Below are 24522 nucleotides of genomic sequence, written 5' to 3'. Positions count from 1 at the left end.
TGAGACAAACTCTACGCAGGCTAGGTGAGTTGTGGCAGGACAGAGAGTGAGAGAACACTATTTTAGACCAACCAGCTTTCACAGAAAGTTGACTCCCCATCCTGAAGCATGAGAATGGGGGAGGGGATGGGGATGAGGCAAGCTTGTTCGTCCCACTGGAGTCCAGCCCCAGGGGGAAGTGCAGACTCACACCGGGAGACCCCTCAGCTGGGGTCATGGAAAGGACAGGCAGAGAAGTCTAGAAACGCAAAGAAGTTAACAATGTTTGGCTGTCTGGGGGCTTATTGGTGTGTCGGGGTCAGGCGGGGGCCGAGGCAACAAGCTCCGGCAGACAGGGCCCGGGTCGGGGCTGCACAGGTGAGCAGGCTGACTCAACATGGGACCACGTGGCACCTGGACTAGGGACGGTCCACTTAGGAGCTTCTGGGAGGAAGGAAGGGGCTAGCTGGTGAAATATTAACACCCCACCCCGCCCCGGGTTCTGAAGGGGGAACCACTCCTCAGAGGTCATGGACTAGAAGAGCTGGGAGGCTGCTACCTCTTCCTCTCTGCGCCTAAGATCCAAACCCTTTCAGTTCTCAACCTGTGGCCTCTGGGAAGGTGCAAGTTCTCAACTTTCCTCTACCTCCTGGCTCCTCTTCCCCAAAGGCAAAGAGTCTCTTGGCCTGGTGCGGGGGTGAGAGCAGGGAGAGGGTGAGCAGAAATCTCTAGGCATTAGACAAAGACAAGCCAGGACGGTCTTAAAGTGAATTGGAGGTCAGGCGGGCGGGATATGAAAACCCTTTTCCACTTCCCTTAATTCTGACGGCACCTGGGGATGGAGAGTGCCCAGGGGCCCCTCACAATTTTCCCATGGTTGAGTGCGCTTCTGGGCCTGGCAGGCGGGCTCAGGAGGGATGCCTGGGAGGCTGGGGAGTCCCAAAGGCGATTACTGGCACAGCAGCGTGGGGTTTCTGAGGCTGGATCGCCTCTGCATTCGAGGCCGTTGGGCAGGGGCCGGGTTCGGGTGCCTCCCAGTGGTGAATCAGGCTTCTGACCTCTGCGCCATCCCGACCTTGCTCCGGAGGGTAAACATCCTCTGCGCTTTAAAAACTGGTGGGACAAGAAAGCGAGGGGGTGGCTGGGAGAGGGAGGGAGGAAAGGAGGCTGAGAGGAGAGGAGGTTCTGAAATCCTCTCTCTCTTTTTCCTGCCAGGAATCTTTGAGGGCAGCCTGCAGGATGAAGAAGGAGCATCCCACTGTTGATGTTTCTCTCCAGCTAGATAAAAAAACCAGTTTTCTGGAGCCTCAGAAATGAGACTTTGAAAATGACCCCAGCGTTGGGGGATGGGGGAAAGGATTGTCAGGTCTCAGTTGGATTCCCATTCCCTCAGAATCAGCTAAAGGACATCCCTCTGGAGGGACACCGGGCATCTGTGAAGGGTTAGGGGCACAGGCAGGACAAGAGGAAATTCTCATTTCTTGGGGACGGACTTGGTTACTAAATCTTAAGAACATAGTTACTATGGCTATCATTTTTAATGTTGAAGATGATGTAAAGGGAGCCTGCTTTGACTCTCAATTCAAAGTCGTTTTGGGGCCCTGGGTGGAGTACGAAGAAGCTGTGAGGTCAAACAGGCCCAGCATAAACCTGGACCCCTCTCCTCACCAGTTTCACCAGCTTCATCTCCCTGAGCATAGCCTCCTTGCCTGTAAAAGGGGGATAATACTAACAGTTACGGCATTGATGCTGGAATCATATCAACACACTATATAGCCTAGGACTTTGTGTCAGCAAAAATGTCCCGCCAGCCTCAGCTTCCTCTCAGACCTTCGTAAGGCCCCAGTGACACCTGTCCCAGAAAAACCCTCAGGCACTTGCCTCCACCCAGTTACAGCCAAGTGATTAGAGCGACTGAGAAGTGAATTAAAGATAAAGTCACACCAAATTCCGCTCTTCTCCACAGACCCCAGAGAAGCAGGAAGGAAGGGAAAACATAGGCGGAAGAGAGGAAGGAAGAACAGGAGGTGGGGAGAGGAAGGGAGAGAGCTCAGTTCCCTTTCTTCAGGTGTCCAGGCTGTAGCCCACCACCACACCAAGAGAATCAATAGCGCTGGGAAGAGGCAGATGACAAAGCTACCAAATGCGGAGACACCCCTAACAGCCAATTACGATGAAAATAATTTAAGAGAACAGCCAGGCTGAAAACTCTTCCTGGACATCAGAAGACCTTCCTGGAAACTGCTCTAAACTGTCTACGACTTGGACGGTCGTCGCTGAATTCAGTTCTGTAAGACTGGAGTTGCTGCCATTCCCACCCTGTCTCCAGGGAAGTCCTTCCAGAAGCAGCCAAGGAACGGAGGTGACCACGCCGAAACGCACAGCCCCGCTCCCTGACTAGCCTTACGCTCATCTAAACACTAGCAACTGACTCCAAGCATGAAGTGTGAGTTCAAGCAACCGGGGGCCAGGCGTCCCAGGTCTCCCCCGGGTTTGGAGACATGGACTGTTCGGTCTTGAACTGACACCTATCGGTTTATTCCACTTCTCAGGCTCCGACTTCGTCTGTAAATGGATATAGTAGCCCCCTCATCAGGTGGTTTGGGGGATAATAAAGCTCCTTATGCGCTTTGCCTCAGTACCTGGAACACGATGATTGCTGAATAAACAGCAGCGATGCCTCCGGATTCTCTAGTCCATACCCGAGGAAGCCAATTTCACACCCTGACGTTACCTCAGAGGCTTTGTGGAGCGAAGCCGAGAGTGGAGCGAGGGGGAAGCGCCTGGTAACCGGCGGTCTGGCCCTGGCCTGAGCATTCTTAGCGGAATCTCAGGCGCAGCCCGGCCAGCCTATGTCCTCCTTCCACCCCGGACCCATCGTCCCCCGACCCCGCTGGGGCGAAAGCCTGGCCTCTCTACGGGGAGCCCTTTCGCCCGCGGCCGCGGCGCCGGCCGTGTTCTGGCGCCGGGGACGGATGCGCTGGGCGGGACACCGCGTGGGAGGCGCGGGCGTCCGGGAAGCGGGCAGCGAGAAACGGTCCACCAGGGGCTTTTCTCCCCTGGACTCAGTCAGCCTACTCTTTGGGTCGCTTGGAACCGCACTTCGGGCCTGGGTGGTGGGGAGCGAGGTTTTTACTGCTCTTTTCCTAATCTCCAACAACAGGCAAATTCCCCCCATGCGCTTTTGCCGGCGGCATCTTCTCCAACAGAAGTTCCAAACCAGCTCTGCACAGGCCTCGCTCTCTCCCGATGACCCGCAGCCCACCCTGCCTTCTAAGTCCTCTCTCCAGAGACAGGGACTGGAGGACCTGCTCCAAGCGCGCCCTTCACCTCCTCTTTCCCAGGCGCCTTCTGACAATGGCTTTTCCCTGCAAGGTACCCCCAGAAGCAGAGCAAATGAAAATGTTAGAGGAAAAGTACTGGTTCTGTCCCTCCTTCTCCTCAAACAGTCATGTCGGAAAAATAATCAGAAAATTTCAAATAACCAGGAAATCTGCTGAGAAATGGGGACCCAGAAGGGAACAGCCCACCCAAGAACTGGCTCTTCTTTTCTCAATAGGAGCCCAGTCCCTCCATTAGATATGAATATAGCTTCTGTGTGGCTGGCCGTGAAACATATATTTCCCAACCAGGCGGCAAGGGATATGAATTTTCATTGGGCCCTAGGGACATCAAGAGACCTCAGGTCAGAAGAGGGTCTATTCAGATGGTGTCCAAACACAATGAAATTATAACATGAAAAGCAGAGCTCTTGATTCAGATCTTTCCTGTTTAAATAAGGGGTGAGGGTAAGAAGCACTGGTGAAATATCCAAATAACTGAAAATATTTGTAAACAAATTCTTCTCACTGGACCTCTGTTTGTGTTGGTGGGTGTGGCACACAGAATCAGGGGTCCACTAGCTGCTTGCTAATAACTCCTCCCCCTCCTTTGAGCTTCCCAGGTGGCACTAGTGGTAAAGAACCCACCTACCAAAGCTGAAGACATAAGAGACGTGGGTTCAACACCTGGGTTGGGAAGATCCCCTGGAGGAAGGCACTCCAATATTCTTGCCTAGAGAATCCCATGGACAGACAAGCCCGGCAGGCTATAGTCCGTAGAGTCTCAAAGAGTCGGACACAACTGAAGTGACTTAGCACACACACGCACTCCTTTGAGTAGCCCCTCATTTTCTCAGAAACAGAAAACTCAAGTCCACTGTAGAGTGTGAGAGCTCTGCCAGTGGAAGGACTGTGGGAACTGACAGGGGAGAGCTTGGCGTGGAGAGTGGAAGGGCAGCGGTGATGAGAAGTGCTGCAGATGCTGAGCCAGAGGCCTTGAGACAAAGTCCTGGCTCTGTGTCTTTAATGTCTCCTTGCCTCAGTTTTCTCATCTGCAAGATGGGGATAATACTGATCTATAAGCCTGCTGTGAAAAATAAACAAAGTAATACATGGGAACATGCCTAATCATCATCATATGTTCCTTGCTGCTGCTGCTGCTAAGTCACTTCAGTCATGTCCAACTCTGTGTGACCCCATAGACGGCAGCCCACCAGGCTCCCCGTCCCTGGGATTCTCCAGGCAAGAACACTGGAGTGGGTTGCCATTTCCTTCTCCAATGCATGAAAGTGAAAAGTGAAAGTGAAGTCGTGTCTGATTCCTAGTGACCCCGTGGACTGCAGCCTACCAGGTGCCTCCGTCCATGTGTTCCTTGGCCTGTGCCTACTTCAAAGGGGATCATGACAAGGATAGCAAGGGTCCAGGGTTTGCCCCAACCCATGGATGGATATGAGTGTCCCTGTGGCTATTCGATGCCCTGACCCCCTGGGCTCAGCTGGCTCAGGTCTCACCCTCTACTAGATCCAAGGGAAAGTGAGAGTCCATCTCAGCAGGCTGTCCCAGCCCCTGTTTACTTTGGCCACGTTGCGATGGCCCTGCTGGGTTTGCCAACAGGATTTGGGTGTTTGCTCTCCCGCCTGGCATGACTGCAGAGGCAGCTGGCACTCTGCTCCTGATTGTCATGCTGACCAACGCTGCTCACAGCAAGGGGATGCTGTGACTCCCTACTGCTTCCGCCCCGTTCTCAGATGGGTGGAGTCTCTTTTTATTATCATTCCTAAGACTCCTAGGCTCAGGAAAGCAGGGTGGTAGAGAGATACCACAGTCTTTCCCTTTAAAATGGCTGCCCAAAGAGTACATACTCAAGAATTAAAAGGAGCCAGAAAATAGCAAAAGAAATCAGACAGAGAGATGAAGGCACCAAGCACAAAATCTAAATTAAAAAAAAATAAGTCCTAGGTTTTGCTTTTTTTCCTCATGCTTTTTCGGGACAGTAGATGTTCAGGAGTGAAAAGGAAGGGGGGCTTACTGAGGCCACCCCAGACCAGTCATGGCCCGTGGTTCAGGAAAGTCATGGTAGAAGCATGATTAGCAGGTGCATGGCGGGAAAAACACATGCTCAGAACGATCCTTTCCCACCTCAGGGCAGCTCCAGGAGCCTCTCACCACCTCCCCAGAACATAGTGTGCTCTCAGGAGACGTGAAATATCCTCCCCAGGACACACTGCTGATTGGCTTTCCTAGGCTGCCGGTTAATAACTTAAGAGTCATGCCTGGAGAATGGGAAATAATTGAAAGCAATGCTTAGTAAATTGCAGTTTCAAGGTCTTCATTGCCTTTCTAACAATTTGCAAAACCCATTTTATTGCTTTTTTAGATTCCTTGAGTTGAAATGCCACTGTGTGCTGTAATTAAGCTAAGTGACATGCCAGCTGTAAAGACAAGGCTTGTGAATGATTACATTTGGCTCATGTAATCATCCAGTATGGGTGGGGGAGGATGCTCGGAACAGCTGCCAGTCTGCCCGCCTCACACCCCCTGCCAGGGTGGAGGGAAAACTGGACTGATTCAGAAATGGCCCTTTTAAGGCTAGGGAGAGCTAGCTTGCCTGTTTGAGGTAGCTACAGCTGTCCAGTGGGATGAGTCAGATGAGTGGCTCCCGAACTTTACTATGTACCAGGACCCTCTGCGGGAGATTTCTAAATCCAAGGTCAATACCGCCCTACCCCAGCCAGATTGACTAATTTCGTCTGAGGGAGTGGAGGCACCGGATAGTTCTTTTAAGCTGCCCAGATAGTTTTGAGCCTAGAGAACCTTCCTGATCCAACATGGCTGCATTTAACAGCTTTGTCTTCAGAAAATCATTTTTGGATTTGGAAACGTGTCCTTCAGTGCTGCTCTTTCAAATCCATCTGGAGACAGGAACTCATCCATCTGCTTTATGAAACAAATACCCTGATCTCCATCCCCCAAAGCTCCAAAGTTCCTATTTCCTTTCACGGGACTCAGTCCTTTTGAGGCCGTCTTTCTTGTTCCCTTTTCTTTCCCCCTCCATTCATTCAGCTGCTGTGTCCCAGCTCTACCATGTTTGTCTCCCCTGTCTCCCTTTTTTTCCCACAGTCAGCCGTCCTGATAGGGGCTGCAAGGGCTTGAAACCTGGATCAATGTATGAGCCTCCTAACCTCTCTCCCAGCTTCGTTCTCTCCCCCTTGCTAGTCATCCATTCTACCATCTACTATGAAATTCACCTTTCTAACACTAAATAAAACCTATCCCATTCAAAAACCTTTAGTGGTTTCCTACTGCCCATTAAATTAGGTTAACATTTCCCAGGAAAACATTTTAGACTCTCCACTACATCAATTCATTTGGCAAGTATTTACTGAATCGCAGTTTGGTCCTAAGCACCAGGCTGAAAGCAGGGGATACAAAGAAGTAGAGACATGGTACAGTCCAGTGGAGAGACAGCCACAGACAAGTTCACCATCATGAAGTTTATGATAATGAAACAAAGAACACCTGGGTCTCCAGGGCCCTCTTTTAAACTATCTTTCTACTGTCATCTCCCAGTTATCCTTTCTGATCCAGCCAAATTGGACTAGACTTTACTTCTTGATCATGTCCTGGGTTGTTTATATTTTCTTCCAGAACTTTATTCCTCAGTCCCACACCTCAAACTCACTTTTTAAAACCCTGTTTATATGGAGAAGATATTTGTGAATGACATACCCAGTAAAGGGTTAACATCTAAAAAATATAAAGAACTCACAAAACTCAATACCAATTTTTTTAAAAAGCCAAACAATCCAATCAAAAATGAGCAGAAGGCCTGAACAGACATTTTCCCAAAAAAAGACATATAGCTGGTCATCACGTGAAAAGATGCTCAACATAACTAATTATCAGGGAGTAACAGGCAACAAGTGTTGGTGAGGATGTGGCGAAAAGGGAATCCTCATGTACTGTTGGTGGGAATGCAAATTGGTGCAGCTACTATGGAAAACAGTATAGAGGTTCCTCAAAAAATTAAAAATAGAACCAACCATATGATCCAGAAATTCTACTTTTGGGTATTTATCCAAAGAAAAATCAAAACACTAACTAGAAAAGATATATGCACCCCTATGTTCATTGCAACATCATTTATAATAACCCAGTTATGGAAGTAACCTACGTGTCCTTTGATAGATAAATAGATGAAGCAGATGAATAGATGTAGTGTACATACACAATGGAATATTCCTTAGCCATAAAAAGAATGAAATCTTGCCATTTGCGACAACATGGAGAGTTCTAGAGAGTGTCACTCTAAGTGAAATAAGTTAGACACAGAAAGACAAATACCATATTATTTCACTTATAGTGAAGTCGCTCAGTCGTGTCCGACTTTTGCGACCCCACGGACTGTAGCCTACCAGGCATCTCCGTCCATGGGATTTTCCAGGCAAGAATACTGGAGTGGGTTGCCATTTCCTTCTCCAGGAGATCTTCCCCACCCAGGGATTGAACCCAGGTCTCCCACACTATAGGCAAATGCTTTACCATCTGAGCCACCAGGGAAGTCCCAGGCAGAACAGAAACAGACTCATAGATACAAAGAACAAACTGGTAACCACCAGAGGGAAGGAAGGTTGGCTAAATAGGTGAAGGGGATTTAAGAGAAACAAACTTCCAGTTATAAAATAAATAAATCACAGGGATGTAATGTACAGCATAGGGTATGTAGTCAGTAATATCGTAATACTCTGTTTGGTAACAGATGGTTACTACATTTATGGTGGTGATCAATTCATAATGTGTGTAAATGTTGAACCACTATGTTGTATACCTGAAACTGATATACAGGTATGTCAATTGTATGTCAACTGTGTTACAATTAAAAAATTTTTTTTGAAGGAAAGGCATTTTGAACCTAAATTTTTATACAAAATTTCATACAAAGGCAAATAAGTCATCACTGCAATGTGAAACTTTTTACATTAAAATTTTTAATTAAAAAATCCATTTATCTTTTTCCGTCACCTCAAATATCACCTCTTCTAATGAAGAAGACTTAATCTTCGCAGCTGGGTGTGAGGGCATTTCCTTTCCATCCACCGATGCTCTTCTGTAGTGGAACTTAAATCTGACTAGTTACCCAGGGACCCTTCTCACCCCACCACACACTCCATGGGGGCAAGGACTGCCAGGAGCATTTTTTGTCCCCCACAAGCATTCAGCAGACAATTGCTCTGCATAGCTCCATGGCTGAACAAGCAGGAGGCAGGTGGGGCCAGGAAAGCATCCTACTATTAATAATATTTTGCCTTTGGACAACCCAGAGCCATTACCACCTCTAGGCAGGATCAGCTACCTAATTTGGTGGGCCCAGTGCAAAAATAAAAATACAAGACTCCTTGTTCACAAATTATTCAGAATTTCAAGATGGTAACAGCGTTAAACCAGATGCAAGGCCTTCCTAGTGTGGAGCCCTGTGTGACTGCATAGACTGCATGAGCATGAAGGTGACCCTGTCGTTAGGTTCAAAAGTGCTGGCACCAAATTGTCCCTTAGGAAGACAAATAATTCTGACTTCACCTTGAGAGACTTCCATTTTATCAGCTCAGGAACCTTGACTGGCTGGGGTTGGTGACTAGGGAGAAAAAAGGAAAGATACAGAGCTTCTAGGAAGTCCCATTTCAGCAAGTCTTACAGCTTTTGTCTGGGCCGGACGATGACCTATGGCAGCCTAATAGTGACAGTGGCATCAGAAAAGGCAATTCGAGTTAGGATGGTAGGGAAGGCAGCCGAAGATACATGGGCACAGAGCTGCTGGTGTACGGAGGAGGTCTGGTTTTTACCTGATGAAGCTACAACTGTCCTGATTCCTTTACTCAGGGCTCAGAGTTCTCCATCAAGCCTAGCTCTTTGTCTTTTCTCTCTGGAGTTGAAGACCAGCTCACACTAACCTGTTGGTGCCCTGAGGGCTCTGGACTTCTGGAAATGTTGCAGGTCCTTCCTTGCAACACTCCTCCCTTCATGTTGCTTTATCCTTGGGAGTGTCCTGGATGGCAGTGCTGTGTGAGGGACCCATAAGAACACCACTGGTGGGGCAACTAGGACGTGTCCTGGGGCAGCACCCGTAACTCCCAGAAGTCGTGGTTCTCCAGTACTGTAAGCTAACTGGGGGGCGGGACAAAAGGCAAGGCTGTTAGCTTCAGTGGTGCTAATGGGAGGTAGTCATAAGACCAGGCTCTCTAGATGAGGAAATAAAACTTTCAGTTGCTTCTGCAGGCATCGTAGACATTGTAGGAAGAGACAAATCATTTCCTGGGAGTAAGAGGAAGAAATGGCAGAAATCCAGTCTGACTCTGGAAAGGAAAAAAAAAAACAAAACATTTTTTTCTTAGATTTTTTCTTTAAAATGGCTTCTGGAATATTTAAGTCAATTAACCCATCATCACCATTCCTATCTTGTGGTGATTCACATCCACAGTAACCAGAAACTTCTACACAACATTCATATTCCTGAATCCTTATCATAGCCCCAAACATTTGACAAGGACCATTTAAGAACTGCCAACCTAGCTGGTCCAGAGACAACAAGTGGTACTCGTTAAGAGCACAAACTTAGCACCCTGTATCTGTGTGCCCTTGGGCAAGTTACTTAAGTTCTCTAAACCTTGGTTTCCTCATTTGAAAAAAGAGAATAACAGTGGTACTTACCACAGAGAGTTGCTTTGAGGATTGAGATACTGTAGGCAGAACTTTTAATACACCCAAAACAAGTGTCCAGTCTGTGTCTGGCTCAACACCATCAGCACAGTATCATTACCACCATCATCACTGTAGCTACATTTATCGAGGAGGCTGCCAAGCACCCTGCATTAGCAAGCTTTAAATCATCCTTAAGTCCTACAAAAGGGACTATTTATCCCCTAAAGCTCAACTGTTAGCAGATCTGAAGCCCTGACCTTAGTGGCCTCACTGTGAAAGTGGATCCCAAGGAAGGATGATGAGGCTATAGAGATTTAAGCAGAAAAAATGGAGGACTTTGTCAGGGCTCCCTTCCTCACATGAGTCAGGATGGGATCTAAGTTCATGGCAGACTGGTAAAGAGGAAGAGACATCGGAACCCGCCACTGTGTGACATTGGGCAAATCAGTTAATGTTCCCAAACCTTGATTCTCTTCCTCTGCAAATTGAGGATAAGGGAATAATTCTGTCTTGCCAACCTCACAGCATTGATCTGAGGATTACATGAGAGACAGTAGGTAAATGTGATGTGTGGAAGGTATTGTTATTATACCTACAGAGAAAGTTCATGATCTGTAATCTGAACATCTGCTCTGTGCTCTCCTTCTCTAATTCAAGCATTATTGTGCAGAAGCCCTATTCTCATACCACATCCTGCTCCATTTGTAAACCAACATGTTGATAGGCATTCTGCTGCATATAATTAGACTTTTGCCAGTTTGCCTTGTATGTGTCAGTGCCTTGCAGTCTGATCAGCTGGGAATTTTGAGAAGCCATTACTTGACCTAAAAGCAGAGGATAAACTCTGAGATCTGGTGACTCCACACAATACCCTGGAAAGCCCTGCTTGGCCGTGATTACCACTGATTCCTGCAGAAATACCTTCACTAAAGAGCCATTTATCATTCGCTCAGCTCTAGCTGAAGACTAATATTAAAAATACCACTTGAAAGAAAGAGTGGTTGTAAAAGCTAGAGGATTGAGAATCAGAAACACCTGACTCAAACCCTTCACCACTGAAAGCTGTGGAACCTCCTGAATGTTAAACATTATTCTCTTTGAGCCTCTGTTTTTTCTTTTCTAAACTTCACAATTATGATTGAAATTAAATTATATTTATACACAGAGAGAGAGAGTGCTAGTGACTATAGACTACATTACCAAAAAGAAAGAGTAAATTTTACCATCATTAATGTTCATCAGAAAACATGCCAGTACCTTCAGCCATCATCTACTTGGTAGAAAAAGTCCATAATAGCAAGTGACCACATGACAAACTGCTCTTAGAAATTAGAGGCAATGAAAAGAATCACCCCTAAAGACTCTCTCTCTCTCTTACTCTCTAGATGAGTAAATTTATCTTTACTCATTTAGGAGAAAATATCAACACCTTCTCTGCCTACAAAATCCCAGAGCTTCTCATGGAGTCCAAATCCAAGCTGGACTTTGCCAAAGAATGGCCTGAAGAAGCAGCATCCCATGTCAGAGCTGTTCACCAAGGTTCAACTGAGAGAGTAGCTGTCTCTGTTCCCAGACTAGTTACATGAATGCCAGTGTGTATGTGCCAAGAGGTTGCTGTTGTTCAGTTGCTCAGTCATGTCCCACTCTTTGTGACCCAATGAACTGCAGCACGCCTGGCTTCCCTGTCCTCACTATCTCCCAGAGCTTGCTCAAACCCATGTCCATTGAGTTGATGATGCCATCCAACCATCACATCCTCTGTCCTCTCCTTCTCCTCCTGCTTTCAGTCTTTCCCAGCATCAGGGTCTTTTCCAATGAGTCAGTTTTTCGCATCAGGTGGCCAAAGTATTAGAGCTTCAGCATCAATTCTTCCAATGAATATTTGGGACTGATTTCCTTTAGGATTAACTGGTTTGATTGCCTTGCAGTCTAAGGGACTTTCAAGAGTCTTCTCCAACACCACAGTTCAAAAGCATCAATTCTTCAGCGCTTAGCCTTCTTTATGGTCCAGCTCTCACATCCATACATGACTACTGGGAAAACCATAGCTTTGACTAGACCGACCTTTGCTGGCAAAGTAATGTCTCTGCTTTTTAATGCACTGGTCATAGCCTTTCTCCTAAGGAGTAAGCATCTTTTAATTTCATGGCTGCAATCACCATGTGCAGTCATTTTGGAGCCCAAGAAAATAACGTCTGTCACTGTTTCCATTGTTTCCCATCTATTTGCCATGAAGTGATGGGACCAGATGCCATGATCTTAGTTTTCTGAATGTTGAGTTTAAGCCAGCTTTTTCACTCTCCTCTTTTACCTTCATCAAGAGGCTCTTTAGCTCCATTTCACTTCCTACCATGAGGGTGGTGTCATCTGCATATCTGAGGCTATTGATATTTCTCATGGCAATCTTGATTTCAGCTTGTGCTTCAACCAGCCCAGAATTTCGCATAATGTATTCTGCATGTAAGTTAATAAGCAGAGTGACAATATACAACCTTGACATACTCCTTTCCAGATTTTGAACCAGTCCACTGTTCCATGTCCGATTCTAACTGTTGCTTCTTGACCTGCATACAGGTTTCTCAGGAGGCAGGTAAGGTGGCCTGGCATTCCCATCTCTTTAAGAATTTTCCACAGTTTGTTGTGATCCACACAAAGACTTTAGCATAGTCAATGAAGCAGAAGTAGATGTAGAAGTAGGGGATGAAGAAACCAACAGAACCAGCCCTAATCTTGGGGAGTGCCCTGTCTGGGGTTGGGGTAGGAGGATGAAAACCCTGCCTTCAGGGAAACCCCAGTGTGATGGTGCAGTCATAGTCTATGTCCTTTGGGAGTCTCTGATTGGGGAGACAAAAAAGTCCAAAACAGGATGCAATGTTATTTTTTCTGCTAAGAGGTCCAGAGCCAAATTCAATTGTCATTTTAGGAAGCACTTAATCATACCCTTTCAATATAATTATTTCTCCCTTTCTTGGTGTGGCTTCTGATCATTGTAACTTTATTTTAACACTCATATTGCATATAAGGTTTCATGCCCCAGGCTTCCTGGTGGTTCAGTTGGTAAAGAATCTGACTGCAATGCAAGGAGACCCAGGTTTGATCCCTGGGTCAGGAAGATCCCCTGGAGAAGTAAATGGCAACCCACTCTAGTATTCTTGCCTGGGAAATCCCATGGACAGAGGGGCCTTGCAGGCTACAGTCCATGGGGTCACAGTGAGTCAGACACAACTTAGCGACTAAACCCCCACCACCACTTCATTTTAAAAAAGTATTTATTTATTTACTTGGCTGCATCAGGTCTTAGCTGTGGCACACAGGTGCAGTTGCTCCAAGGCATATGGGATCTTAGTCCCCCTATCAGGGGTTGAACCCATGTACCCTGCATCACAGGATGGATTCTTAACCACTGGACCACCAGGGATTACCAGGGAAGTCCCCTATCCTTCCCTTTAAAAGTAGGAGCATAAATAACTTAAAATTCTAGAAAATTATGAACCAGAGACAGTGGGGGTGAGTTTGAGCCCCATCAGGACTGAGGAGTTTTGTTCCTATAACAGGTCCACAGGTCAGGGTGGCCATCACAGGTTCCTCTACCCAGGCCTGGGTCTACATGTAGGAAAGTCTTCATTTCCACACTAGAGAGATGTCTTCAAAAGGCAAATTCCCAGTGGCCTGTCCCAAATCTCGTGTCAGAATTTTCAGAGGTGTGGCCTTGGAAACTACAGTCTTAACAAGGGCCCCCACACAATTCATATCATCAGGGAAGTTTGGGAAACACTAGGCCAATTTTTCCCTTTGAGGGTGGTGACAGGACCATCAGAACACATAGTGGAGCTTCTTAAAATGCAGATTCCTGAACCCCTCAGTAGGACCTACTGATTCAGAATTTCCAGGAGCAGACCTTGGAATATGCATTTTTATGAGCACCCAAAGCGATGCATACGGGCTGATATTTACTCATCAGCCCTTCTGCAGTGTGAACTACAGGTCACAAGGGGGCCAGACTGTCTGGTCAGTCTGTTTTAGATGGCAGAAGTGAATGAGATGATTAAAATGTATCCCCTATAGGCAATCAAGCAGTATAAATCCCTCCACCATCAGTTCAGTTCAGTCACTCAGTTGTGTCTGACTCTTTGTGATCCCATGGACTGCAGCACGCCAGGCCTCCCTGTCCATTGCCAACTCCCAGAGTCCACCCAAACCCATGTCCATTGAGTTGGGTGGTGGGTGATGCCACCCAACCATCTCATCCTCTGTTGTCCCCTTCTCCTCCTGCCTTCAATCCTTCCCAGCATCAGGGTCTTTTCCAATGAGTCAGTTCTTTACATCAGGTGGCCAAAGTATTGGAGTTTCAGCTTCAGCATCAGTCCTTCCAGTGAATATTCAGGACTGATTTCCTTTAGGATGGACTGGTTGGATCTCTTTGCAGTCCAAGGAACTCTCAAGACTCTTCTCCAACACCACAGTTCAAAAGCATCAATTCTTCAGCGCTCAGCTTTCTTTATAGTCTAACTCTCACATCCACATGTGACTACTGGAAAAAAAGCTTTGACTAGATATCTGGACCTTTGTTGGCAAATAATGTTTCTGTTTTCTAAAATGCTGTCTAGGTTGGTCATAACTTTTCTTCCAAGGAGCAAATGTCTTTTAATTTCATGGCTGCAGTCACCATCTGCAGTGATTTTGGAGCCCAAGAAAATAAAGTCTGACACTATTTCTACTGTTTCCCCATTTATTTCCCATGAAGTGATGAGACCAGATGCCATGATCTTAGTTTCCTGAATGTTGAGTTTTAAGCCAACTTTTTCACTCTCCTCTTTCACTTTCATCAGGAGACTCTTTAGTTGTTCTTCTCTTTCTGCCATGAGGGTGGTGTCATCTGCATATCTGAGGTTATTGATATTTCTCCTGGCAATCTTGATTCCAGCTTGTGCTTCATCCAGCCCAGCATTTGTCAAGATGTACTCTGTATATAAGTTAAATAAGCAGTGATGACAATATACAGCCTTGACATACTCCTTTCCCTATTTGGAACCGGTCTGTTGTTTCATGTCCAGTTCTAACCCTCCACCATAGGCAATGCTATCTTGTAGAGCTCTAAATTTTTACTATCACCTTCCTTCAGGGGCACTAATGCTCTGACAGAGGGCTCCCTTGCCATCGCGTTGGTGCTTTTACACAGTGGAATTAGAGCTTAAGGGTCTTTGAACTTTCCTGGTTGTCCAGCAGTTAAGCATCTGCCTGCCAATAAGAGGGGACACAGGTTCAGTCCCTGGTCCAGGACAAGGTCCCACGTGCACGTGCGCCGTACCACAACTACTTAGCCTGCGCTCTAGAGTCCATGTGGGGCAACTACTGGAGTCTCTGCGCCTAGAGCTGGTGGTGCACAAGAGAAGCCACCACAATGAGAAGCCTTGGCACTGCGAAGAAAAGTAGCCCCAGCTCACTGCAACTAGAGAAAGCCTGTGCACAGTAATGAAAACCCTGTATAGCCATAAACAAATAAATAAAAGCTTAAGGATCTTTGTTTCCAGATCTTCTCAGGCACCACTGTCCTGTTGTTCTGTCCCTTTAGGACACGCCTTACAGGGTCTGCTCTCAGGTCAAGTGCCCTGGACCTAAGTAGGCTAGGCTGGCAGAGGACAAAAGGTATGGAGATCAACCTTTTCATGGTTAACATGGTTCTACTTCCAGGGCCGGCATCCGTGACTGTCTCAATTTCAGCCAGAAGTAGAAATCAAGGCAAAGTGTAGTTAAAGCAGCAGGGCCAGATCAGTCAGAGTAGAAACATATCAATACATTGCAAGGGGGTCACATTTTGACTGTGGTGAGTCTTTTTTATAATACATTTTTATTTATTTTGGACTGGGCTAGGTTTTCGTTGCTGTGTGCAGGCTTTCTTTAGTTGTGGGGAGCAGTGGCTACTCTTCATTTTGGTGTGCAGGCTTCTCATCGTGGTGGGTTTTCTTCTTGCAGAACACAGGCTGTAGGTGTGGGGCTTCAGGAGTCGTGGCTCCCAGGCTCCAGAGCACAGGCTCAGCAGCTGTGGTGGACGGGCTTAGTTGCCCCCCAGCATCTGGATCTTGCTGGACCAGGGACTGAACCCGTGTCTCCTGCACTGGTAGGCGGATTCTTTACCCTTGAGCCAGCAGGGAAGCCCTGAGGTGCGTCTTAACTGTCTACTTACCTGCATGTCTTTATGAATCTATCTGCCCACCTACCTACCCAACATTCCAGAAATATATGTAAGAGTGCCTGCCAATGCTCTAGACACACGAAGGGAATATAAGTGGGCCTACCTAGTTCCTCTCACATCCTCTTTGGCCAGAGATCAGGTAGTGACTGTATGCTTCCTGATCCTGCATACACAGGTCTTTCAAAGCACCTGTATGGCTTCTGCCAGGCCTTGGGTCCAGTCGGGCTGGAGTGGCAACCACCAGCAGGTCTTTCAGGGAAACATCATGGCCGTGAGAATTCTCTAAGAAGAGGAAGGAGGGCACATCCAGCTGCCTCTTCTCACCAGAGCTTCGGCTGCGAAAGTAGGACTCGCGGAGCAGGGAGGGGTTTTCTGGAAAGGCAAAGTCATTGGCATCATCAATCTGTGCTGCTGGACCCAGCACAAATTCCTGGTGAAGGCCACCTCCCACTAGGGTCTCCTGCTTAAAACTGGCTGAGGCTCCTTAATTAGAATCAGTCACTGTGCCTTTCTTCCAAACAGTTTCTCTTCCCGTTGTTTTTTTTTTTTTTTCAGACTTAACACCCCAAACTTGTACAGGCCCAGCTGAATGGGTTTCATCTGAATAAGAACCAGAAAAGATTGAAAAGGGTACTTAGACATAGCATTCTATTGTTATCACTTTTTTTTTTTTTTTGCTTTCCCATTAAGGCGAGAGACTCCCTAAGTACAGACTACGTCTCCACTATCAGACTGGGATCTCCCTGAAGGCAGGGGTTTCAGCACCCCTCAGATGGGGCACTCCCCAAGATTAGGCTGGTTCTTTTGGTTTCTTCATCCCCTATGCTCTTGGCTCATCTTCGAACACACTGACACTCACGTGACTGGTCACTCAGCACCAGCTTTGGGTTGTAGCGAGCTGGGAACAAAGACAGCTTCTGTCTCAGTTGAACCTTGGTGAACAGCTCTGACATGGGATGCTGCTTCTTCAGGCCATTCTTTAGCAAAGTCCAGCTTGGGTTCGGACTCCACGAGAAGCTCTGGCATTTTGTAGGCAGAAAAGTGTTTGATACTCTTTCTGGGATGAGGTACCAAGGCACCTGCTGTGGCTTGCATTTAAAGGAAGCCACCCTGTCCATCTCTGGGCCGCTACACTCAGAGCTGGCTGTCATAGTCACATTCAGCAGGCATTCAGGGGTATCTGAGACCTGGGTGGCGGATTCTGGGAAGGCTTCTACTGAAGTTAGAGGCTGGAAGAGAAATGGCCCAAAATGAGATTATGAAAAGCAAAGGGCTACTTCCTATGCCCTTTTTAACGAAAACAAACAGATGAAGAGCTGCATTCATGAACAATAAGAAAGATTTTGGTTAGAAAAGTTTCTAACCATGAATTGGTTAAACACTAAGGCAGAAGATGGTACGGAATGTCCACAGAGCTTCCTCTGGAGGTCTTTAAATGGAGAGACTTTAAACACTGGAGACCGGTAATCAGAGAAATAGGTATTATTTCACAACTATTAAACTGGCAAAAAAATAGAAAGCTGGCTATCAGTGTTGGGGGAATGCAAGGGAGCTACAGGGATGCTCATGCACTGCTGATGAGAATGTAGGTTGGTCCAGACACTCTGGTGAACCATCTAGAAAGATAAGTGAGATAAGATTACAACTCTGTACACTGAGTAGCCCTTGCTCACCACTACAGAAAACCTGCGTGCAGCAACAAAGACCTGGTGCAATCAAAAATAAGTAAATAAGATTACAAATACCTTGTGACCCAGCAATTCAGCTCCTAGCTATAGATGCTAAATAAGTTATAAGATCGCTCCTTTTAAAAAAGTGTGTACACCAATGTTCCCAGCAACATTTTTCACGATAGGCAAAAGGTGGATACAGCCCAAATGTCCACCAACAAATGAATGGATAAATAAAATGTGGTATAGGCACAGTGGAATATTATTACCATCCTCAAAAGGAAGGAAATTCTGATATATACTACAACATAAACAAACTCTGAACAGATTATGCTAAGTGAAATAAAGTTAAAGTGTTAGTCGCTCAGTCATATCTGACTCTTTGCGACCCCATGGACAAAACCCCACCAGGCTCCTCTGTCCATGGGATTCTCCAGGCAAGAATACTGGAGTGGGTTGCCATTCCATTCTCCAGGGGATCTTCCTGACCCAGGCTTTGAACCTGGATATTCTGCATTGCTGGCAGATTCTTTACTGTCTGAGCCACCAAAGAAGCTCCAAAGTGAAATAAACCAGACACAAAGTACAATTATTGTATGATTCTCTTTATATGAGGTATAAATAAATATTTAGAAATAAGTCCATAATTGGGGTTGGGATTTTAAAATCCATCTCTAAGCAATTGATATAAAAAACAGAAATCAAATTAGTCTGGATATGGAAAATCTGAGTGACTCTATCAACCAGGGTGATTGAATTGAGATATATAACACTATAGTCAGCAACTGCAAAATACACATTCAAGTGCCCGTGAATATTCATCAAAGTATTGCTGGGCTATAAAATAAGACAATAAATTTTAAGACACTGAAATTTAATCAAAGCATTGTACAAACACAAAGGAATCAAATTAGAAATTAATAGCAATAAGCCACAGGACTGGAAAAGGTTGGTTTTCATTTCAATCCCAAAGAAAGGCAATGCCAAAGAATGTTCAAACTACCACATAATTGCACACATCTCACATGCTAGAAAAGTAATGTTCAAAATTCTCCAAGCCAGGCTTTAATAGTATGTGAACCGTGAACTTCCAGATGTTTAAGCTGGATTTAGAAAAGGTAGAAGAACCAGAAATCAAATTGCCAACATCCGTTGGATCATAGAAAAAGCAAGAGAATTCCAGAAAAACATCTACTTCTGCTTTATTGACTATGCCAAAGCCTTTGACTGTGTGGAACAATGGGAATACCAGACCACCTGACCTGCCTCCTGAGAAATCTGTATGCAAGTCAAGAAGCAACAGTTAGAATCGGACATGGAACAATGGACTGGTTCCAAATTGGGAAAGGAGTACACGAAGGCTGTATATTGTCACCGTGCTTAGTTAACTTACATGCAGAGTATATCATGAGAAATGCCGGACTGGATAAAGCACAAGCTGGAATCAAGATTGCCTGGAGAAATATCAATAACCTCAGATATGCAGATGATACCACCCTTATGGCAGAAAGAGAAGAACTAAAGAGTCTCCTGATGAAAGTGAAAGAGGAGAGTGAAAAAGTTGGCTTAAAACAACATTCATAAAGCAATTATCCTTCAATAAAAAATAAATTAAAAAAACTCAACATTCAAAAAACTAAGATCGTGGCATCTGGTCCCATCACTTCATGGCAAATAGATGGGAAAACAATAGAAAGTGACAGACTTTATTTTCTTGGGCTCCAAAATCACTGCAGATGGTGACTGCACCCATGAAATTAAAAGATGCCTGCTCCTTGGAAGAAAAGCTATGACCAACCTAGACAGCGTATTAAAAAGCTGAGACCTTACTTTGCCGACAAAGGTCCATCTAGTTAAAGCTATGGTTTTTCCAGTAGTCATACATGGATGTGAGATTTGGACTATAAAGAAAGCTGAGCACTGAAGAATTGATGCTTTTGAACTGTAGTGTTGGAGAAGACTCTTGAGAGTTCCCTGGACTGCAAGGAGGTCAAACCAGTCAATCGTAAAGGAGATCAGTCTGAATATTCATTGGAAGGACTGATGCTGAAGCTGAAACTCCAATACTTTGGCCACCTGATGAGAGGAACTGATGCAAAGACCCTGATGCTGGGAAAGACTGAAGGCAGGAGTGGGAGAAGGAGACGACAGAGGATGAGATGGTTGGATGGCATCACTGACTCAATGGACATGAGTTTGAGCAAACTCAGGGAGTAGGTGATGGACAGGGAAGCCTGGCATGCTGCAGTCCATGGGGTCACAAAGAGTCGGACATGACTAAGTGACTAAACTGACTGAATAGCAATAAGATATCTAGAAAACTCTTAAATATTAGAAAATCAAACAATATACTTCTAGATCACCCACGGAACAAAAATGAAATCACAAGGAAATCAGAAAAATATTTCAAAGAATGATGAAAATGTAACAAATCAAAATTTATGATATGAAGATAATCTGGTATTTACAGGGAAATTTATAGTGCTACACACTTATATTAGATAGGAAGAAAGGCTTACAGTAAATAATCTAACTTTCCACTTTAAGAAACTAGAAGATGGTGATTGAATTAAACTAAAAGCTAATAGAAAAAAGGGAAATAATAAAGATAGCATTGGGAAAAAAAGGAAATAATAAAGAAAACACTGGTCTTCCCAGGTGGCTCAGTGGTAAAGGATCCTCCTGTCAAGCAGGAGATGCAGGTTTAATCCCTGGGTCAGAAAGATCCCCAGGAGAAGGAAATGGCAACTCACTCCAATTTTTTGCCTGGGAAATCCCATGGACAGAGGAGCCTGGTGAGTTAGTCCATGGAGTCACAAAAGAGTCAGACACGACTTAGCAATGAAACAACAAACAACACTGGAAAAACAATAGCAATAGAAAATGAATAGAAAACAAACTGTAGAGAAAATTAACAAAGCCTAAAATTGGTTCTTTAATTAATAAAATGGATAAGCTCATACTAAGATCAAAATAAATAAAGAGGAAATATAAATGCTTTTATTATCCATGAAAAAGGAGATATCTTGATGTATCATGCAGACATCAAAGGGATAGGAAAATTTAAAACAACCAGAAGGGACAGTAGTTTGGTTCTGATTCTAGCTAAGATGAATTAAGCATATTGCATCTATCTCTCCCATAGGCTATTCCTATAAAACCTGCACAGAATGCATGCATAGAATAGTTATCTGACAATTCTGAAAAGTAAACAGTAGCTAGCAGATCGAGGAAGATTTGAGCAAGATGAGAATTCGAAGCAACAGCAAGTCAGCAGTGCTGTGCTTAGTTGCTCAGTCGTGTTCGACTCTTTGAGACCCCATGGACTGTAGCCCACCAGGCTCCTCTGTCCATGCGGATTCTCCAGGCAAGAATACTGGAGTGGGTGGCCATGCCTATGCCCTCTTTCATGGGATCTTCCCAATCCAGAGATCAAACCCAGGTCTCCCACATTGCAGGTGGATTCTTTACCATCTCAGCCACAAGAGAAGTTGACTGTTTTTTCCTTCAGTATGCCCTGACCTGAACTCAAGGCAACTCAAAATTCAAAAGTGTGTATTGGGGAATATTCACTAGTTTGTTGTATCTTTTTAGATTCTACGTACAAGTGATATCTTACAGTATTTGTCTTTCTCTGTCTGACTAATTTCATTTAGCATAATGTCCTCCAAGACCAACCATGTTGCTGCAAATGGCAAAATTTTGTCCTACTTATGGCTAAGTAACATTCCTTAGCCAGCTAAGTAATTCCTTAGACAGAGAAAGCTCTAAGAGAACCTTTTAGTTGAGGCTCTTCTTTTCTCTACTCTCTTTGCCCCCATGTCCATGATGAAAATCCTGAGGTGGATTTCAGTAATGAATAGAATCCAGTGATTAATAGAACTAGTATACAGAAATTTAGTAAGAATATAGAAGAACTGAACAACATCAGCAACCAAATAAATCTAACTGACCCACTGCCCAACAGCAGCAAAAGAGATATTCTTTTAAAGTGCACATGAAACATTCCCCAAAAGAAACCATGTTCTGGGTCATAACACAAACTTTAACAAATTTTAAAGCACTGAAATCATATAAAGTGTGTTCTCTGATGATATGGAATTAAATTAGAAATCAATAACAGGAAAACCCCCAAACAACTGAAAGTTAACACATTTCTAAATTGCCAAGATATGAAAGCAACTTAAATGTTCAGCAACAGAAAAATAGATAAAGTTGTGGTATAACCACACACACACACACACACACAAAAGAATGTTACTTAGCCATAAAAAGGACCAAATTTTGCCATTTGCAGCAACATGGATGGACTTGGAGGACATTATGCTAAATGAAATAAGTCAGATAGAGAAAGACAAATACTGTATGATATCACTTATATGTAGAATCTATGTAGAATTCTATGTAGAATCTAAAAAATACAACAAACTAGCAAATATAAGAATAAAGAAGCAGATTCACATACAGAGAATAAACCAGCGGTTACTAGTGGGGAGGGGTAATATAGGGATAGGGGAGTCAGAGGTACAAACTATTAGGTACAAAATAAACTACAAGGATTTATTGTATAACATGGGGAATTGAGACAATATTTTATAATAACAATAAATGGAGTATAATCTTTAAAAATTATGAATCACTATATTGTATATCTATAATTTATATAATATTATACAGCAAATATCAGAGAAGGCAATGGCACCCCACTCCAGTACTCTTGCTTGGAAAATCCCATGGGCGGAGGAGCCTGGTAGGCTGCAGTCCATGGGGTCGCTAAGAGTCAGACATGACTGAGCGACTTCACTTTCACTTTTCACTTTTATGCATTGGAGAGGGAAATGGCAACCCACTCCACTGTTCTTGCCTGGAGAATCCCAGGGACCGGGGTGCCTGGTGGGCTGCCGTCTATGGGGTCACACAGAATTGGACATGACTGAAGTGACTTAGCAGCAGCAGCAGCATACAGCAAATATAGCTCAATAAAAAAACACAAAAATAATTAAAAATTTTTAAATAAAAAAAATACACATTTCTAAATAACCCAAGGGTCATAAAGACAATCTCAAGTGAAATTAGAAAACATTTTGGACTAAACAAAAATGAAAATAGATCAAAATTCATGGTATCTAGTTAAAGTTGTTTTTAGAAAGAAATTTATAGCATGAAATGTATAGATTAGGAAAGAAGGTCTTATTCAACATTCTAAACTTCCCCCTTAAGAAATTAGAAAAACAAAAATAATCCAAAGCAAACAAAACCTAAGTATTAGTGACAAAAATCAATGAAATAAAAAAATCAAAAAATAATAGGAAATCAGAAATAATAATAGAAAATAATCAGAAAATAATAGAAAATAAAAAATCCATGGAAACAAAACTCAGCTCTTTGAAAAGAATAAATTGATAAACTCTTAGTCAGACTTACCAAGAAAAAGTGAAAGAATAAACAAATTATCACTATCAGGAATGAAAGAATATATCACTACAAACTCTGCAGACATTAAAAGGATAATAGGGAACTACTATAAACAACTCTTCATATATAAATCCAACAACTTAGATAAAATGGACCGATATCTTAAAAGCCACAAACCACCAAAACTCACTCAAAATAAAATACATAACTATTAAAGAAATTTAATTATAGTTTAAAATACTCCAAAAAAGAAATCACCTGGTTGAGATCATTTCACTAGAGAACTCTAACTGAATATTTAAATAAGAAATAATGACAATTCTACACAATCTCTTCCAGAAAACAGAAGAGGAGAAAACACTTCCCAATTTATTTTACGGAGCTAACAGACAAAAAATAACAGAACTATAGACCAACATCTCTGATGAACACAGACAATAAAAATCCTCAACAAAATATTAACAAATTGAATGCAGCAATCTGTAAAAAGAACAACACAACATGGCAAAAGGGTCTTGGTCTTATATTCCAGGAATATAAGATTGGCTCAAGATAAAAAATTAATCAATGTAATATACCATATTAACAATGTAAGTAGAAAAACTTCTATCAATTGGTACCAAAAAAGCACTTGACAAAATTCAATATCCATTCATGATTTAAAACAACTCTCAGCAAACTAGGAATAGAACTGAACTTCTTCAAGCTAGTAAAGAACATTGTCAAAACCTACAAATAATGCCGTACTTAACGATAAAAGATTGAATGTTTCCCTTTTAAGACTGGAAACAAGGGAAGGATGTCTACTCTCCTCTCCTATTCAACACTGTGCTAAAAATCCCAGACAGGCAATAAGGCAAGAAAAAGAAATAAAAGGTGTCAAGATTGAAAATTAAGAAGTAAAACTGTCTTTATTTGAAGATGACATAATTGTTTGATGAAAATCCTATGGCATCAACAACAACAACAAAATAAAACCTTAATAGAACTTATAAGGCACCTAAGCAATTCAATGAGAAGGGCAAGTCTTTCAGTAAATAGTCTTGTAACTAGATGTGCCTATGGGGATAAAACCCTACTACCCATCACCTAGCACACTCAAAAGTTAATTTGAGTTGGATCATGGACCTATACACAAAGCTAAAACCATAAAGCTTTTAGAAAAAAACTAGGGAAATATCCCTGACATGGAAGTGCATGAAAACTTCTTAAACAGGACACAGAAAGCAATAACCATTAAAGAAAAATT

The 24522-nt window shown here is 43.9% G+C and overlaps 1 protein-coding gene across 4 annotated transcripts in view; it reads right to left on the bottom strand.

Annotated features, from left to right (window-relative positions):
* Positions 1 to 8270: 8270 nt before the first annotated feature.
* Positions 8271 to 24522, bottom strand: part of TTLL6 (tubulin tyrosine ligase like 6) — a 46295-nt gene continuing 30043 nt past the window's right edge. For 3 of the 4 annotated variants that reach the window (XM_060395553.1, XM_060395555.1, XM_060395554.1), the window contains one exon: positions 8271 to 9649. In XM_060395553.1, coding sequence (XP_060251536.1) covers positions 9602 to 9649 — 48 coding nt within the window. In that variant the 3' untranslated portion in view covers positions 8271 to 9601. Of the gene's footprint in view, positions 9650 to 16291; positions 16561 to 17047; positions 17418 to 24522 lie in introns of those variants that run through there. The other variant, XM_060395552.1, reaches the window with a different exon arrangement.

This window comes from Ovis aries, chromosome 11, assembly GCF_016772045.2.
Source record: "Ovis aries strain OAR_USU_Benz2616 breed Rambouillet chromosome 11, ARS-UI_Ramb_v3.0, whole genome shotgun sequence".
NCBI classification, from domain to species: domain Eukaryota; kingdom Metazoa; phylum Chordata; class Mammalia; order Artiodactyla; family Bovidae; genus Ovis; species Ovis aries.
The sequence above is the reverse complement of the archived record's forward strand: the minus strand, read 5'-3'. Positions and strand labels throughout refer to the sequence as shown.